Here is a 3,380-nt window from a genome sequence, read left to right as displayed (position 1 = left end):
TGTTGGTCCCGCCCCCCAATCCCTGTCCGCCAATCGGGGCTGGGCTGGGCGGGGCGCGTCCTCCTGCGCACGCGGCCCTGTCGCAGCCGGAAGCGGCTTTTCGGGTCGCGGCCGGCGCGCGGCGGGACATGGCGGGTTCTCGGGGCGCGGGGCGCACGGCGGCGCCGAGCGTGCGGCCGGAGAAGCGGCGGTCGGAGCCGGAACTGGAGCCTGAGCCCGAGCCGGAGGTGACTGCGGCGATGCGGGGCGGCGAGGCGCGTCCCTAGAGGGCCCAGCGGGCACGTGGCCGCGCTGTGGCGGGGGGGCCCGGCTGCTGTCACCTGGGCGCCCGTGCCCAGTGAATCGGCCTTGGGCGTGGGCGCAGCTCCTCTATCGGGGGGGTCTTAGGCAGAGCAGACTGCAGAGTGAAGGACGGCGTCCGGGAAGCAAAGAAACGGTGTGCAGGGAGTGGGGATAAGCGCCCCTTGCAGCAGCCTCTCCGGCCGTTCCATTTGTGCGTCCTGCCAATAAAAGGGCTCGGCTTGCGCCCCCAGTAAATGCTTAACCTACTTATACGCTAGTTAATCGCGTTTTTATGCTCATGGGATAGACATGAGAATAAGAAAACCTGAATAGAACCCAGGTTTGCTGCGTTTGCTGTATCAGAACTCTCTGTTGCCCTCTGCCAGCTCAGCCCCGTCTTGGTTGTGGGGATCGTCAAGTTGGGTGGTGGAGGGAATGGACAGCCAGCCCCTCACAGCCCCCTCGGCCGCGCTGGGTTGTTGAAACTGCCCCATTGCTTTGTGAAGCGAACTCAACTCATCCTGGTTCCCATGGGCTGAATGGCCCGCAGGCCGCTCTAGGCGCCAGGTTCTGCTGCTTGCACCCTTCAGCTAAATGGTCCTCAGGAGCCAGTTGTTTGCGCCCAGGCCATGCATGCCATTTCCACTAGTTATTGTGATTGTGGAGCTGACTGAGTACCAAGACACATCATGACTGTGTGAGAGAGGCATTGTGTGAACACTCAGTATGTAATAGCTAATACGTCTGGGTCGTACCTTAAGTGAGACTTGTAAACTATTAGGAAAGCAGTAAAATCTAGAATTCTACATTCAACTGCTTCCATTTTCTTTTCTTTTTCTTTCTTTCTTTTTTTTTTTTTGAGATAGAGCCTTGCTCTGTTGCTCAGACTGGAGTGCAGTGGCACAATGTCGGCTCACTGCAGCTTCCACCTCCCGGGTACCTCAGCCTCCTGAATAGCTGGGATTACAGATGCCTGCCACCACCGGCTAATTTTTGTATTTTTAGTAGAGATGGTTTCACCATGTTAGCCAGGCTGGTCTTGAACTCCTGACCTCAGGTGATCCACCCCCCTCGGCCTCCCAAAGTGTTGGGATTATAGGCGTGAGCTACTGTGCCTGGCCTTCAGCTGCTTCCTAAGAGTCTAAGTTCTTGTTCCACTTTTTAAGGCCAGTGAAGGACCTAAACACTGTGTGTGCTGGTGTCGTGCAGCCAGCAGGGCTCTGCTCAGAGAGAGGAGTGGGTGAGTTGGTGCGTGGTTGCAACTGGAGTCTGTCATTCCTGTGACTCGTCAGCCAATCCTTTCGTTTTGCTGATCAATGGTTGGTCCCAATCTGGTTAAATGAGGCTTCTGCTTCAGGTGGTAAAAGCCCTTCGGGGACCCCGGTTCTCTTCCAGCCCCCAGCCCCTTTTCTAGTGACCTCATGACTCTGGGGCCTTGGATGCCAGCGTGAGGTGTGGAGAGGGCTTAGGCAGGCTGTGTGAGGGAACCAGTGAAGTCCAGCCTGGCCTGACCCCACAGGGCCTCTGGAGCGGCAGTGATGGTAGAGAGCAGTGTTAGTTCTGCGCTGAGAGCTGAGCTCCAAGAGGAGGAGGTTGTCCTTGAAAAGCCCCTTCCCCGTGAGGTGCTAGGAATTAAAATGTCGACGCCAAAGGCAAGAGTCTTGTCTTGTCAGTGGAGGTAGAAGATGAGGAAGGCTCAGGTTGGGTGGATGGTTTTGGTGGAAGTTTGTGACTAGAGGGCTGTGGTCCTGGAGGCTGCATGGAGCTGCTGGTGGGTGCCTGGAGGGGTGAGAGGCAGCTCTTCCTGCAGTGTTCAGCGCCCCATGCCTGGAGGGGCAGTTGTCACCAACCCAGTGTTTCCTTGCAGCCTTCTCTCCTCTGCACCTCTCCTCTCAGCCACAGCACCGGCAGCGATTCTGGCGTCTCCGACAGCGAGGAGAGTGTGTTCTCAGGCCTGGAAGATTCCGGCAGTGACAGCAGTGAGGATGATGACGAAGGCGACGAGGAGGGAAAGGACGGAGCCCTCGGTGACGAGGGCCACAGTGGGATGGAGAAGACCACTGAGGAGCAGGTGCAGGTGGGTGAGCGAGGAGCCCCCTCGAGGGCTCACCCCCATGTGCAGGTGGCCTTGGGCTTTCTGAGGCTGCCACCACACTGCCTTCTCCACTGTCCCTCAGAACCCCGAGGCCCGCGTCCCTCCTTCGCTGCACCTGGGGCACACTTGGGCTCTAGAACGCTGGTTTCCATCCCCAGTTGTGTGCCGTTCCCAGGAACTCTGAAAATCCACATGCCTGCGCCCTCCGATGATGCTTGGGAAACCCTCCTGGCAACAGGCTGGGTTTCCTTGAGGCGGGGATTTTGCTGCCTGGGATCCAGTGGCAGGACCCCTCCCCAACGAGGGAGCTGAGCGGTGTGGCAGGGCTCAAGCAGGCGGCATGGGGGCCCCAGTGGAACCCTCCCGGGCCTGACCCCACAGGGCTTCAGGGGCCTGAGCAGCCCGTGGGTAGAGAGTTTGGCATTGTACCTGTTGCAGCTGTGGTGGGGAGGGTGCACCCTACTCTTATTGAGAACAACAGGAGAAAAGCACACTTTAACTAAAACACAGCATTTGTTAGTTTTTATTTACTTTTTTGAGACAGAGTCTCACTCTGTCGCCCAGGCTGGAGTGCAGTGGGGTGATCTTGGCTCACTGCAACCTCCATCCCCTGGGTTCAAGCAATTCTCCTGCCTCAGCCTCTCTAGTAGCTGGAATTACAGGCATATGCCACCACACCTGGCTAATTTTTGTATTTTTAGTAGAGAGGGTTTTGCCATGTTGGCCAGGCTGGTCTCGATCCCCCGACCTCAGGTGAGCCACCATGCCCTGCCTTTTTTTTTTTTTTTTTCCTAAACGGAGTCTCGCTCTTGTCGCCCAGGCTGGAGTGCAGTGGGGTGATCTTGGCTCACTGCATCTTCTGCCTCCCGGGTTCAAACAAGTCTCCTGTCTCAGCCTCCCGAGTAGTTGGGATTACAGGCGCCTGTCACCATGCTTGGCTAATTTTTTTTTTTTTTTTTGAGACGGAGTCTCGCTCTGTCGCCCAGGCTGGAGTGCAGTGGCC

At 57.4% G+C, this 3,380-nt stretch overlaps 1 protein-coding gene across 1 annotated transcript in view; it reads left to right on the top strand.

Moving 5' to 3' along the window:
- Positions 1-63: 63 nt before the first annotated feature.
- The window catches only part of BOP1 (BOP1 ribosomal biogenesis factor), a 29,917-nt gene continuing 26,600 nt past the window's right edge, over positions 64-3,380 (top strand). Inside the window, exons 1-2 of the mRNA XM_017883491.1 lie at positions 64-227; positions 2,150-2,359. Of these exons, the coding sequence (XP_017738980.1) occupies positions 129-227; positions 2,150-2,359 (309 nt within the window). The 5' untranslated portion in view covers positions 64-128. The remainder of the gene's footprint in view (positions 228-2,149; positions 2,360-3,380) is intronic.

Source organism: Rhinopithecus bieti, unplaced genomic scaffold, assembly GCF_001698545.2.
Source record: "Rhinopithecus bieti isolate Rb0 unplaced genomic scaffold, ASM169854v2 scaffold_13617, whole genome shotgun sequence".
Taxonomy (NCBI): Eukaryota; Metazoa; Chordata; class Mammalia; order Primates; family Cercopithecidae; genus Rhinopithecus; species Rhinopithecus bieti.
This window is presented reverse-complemented; position numbering and strand designations above follow the sequence as displayed.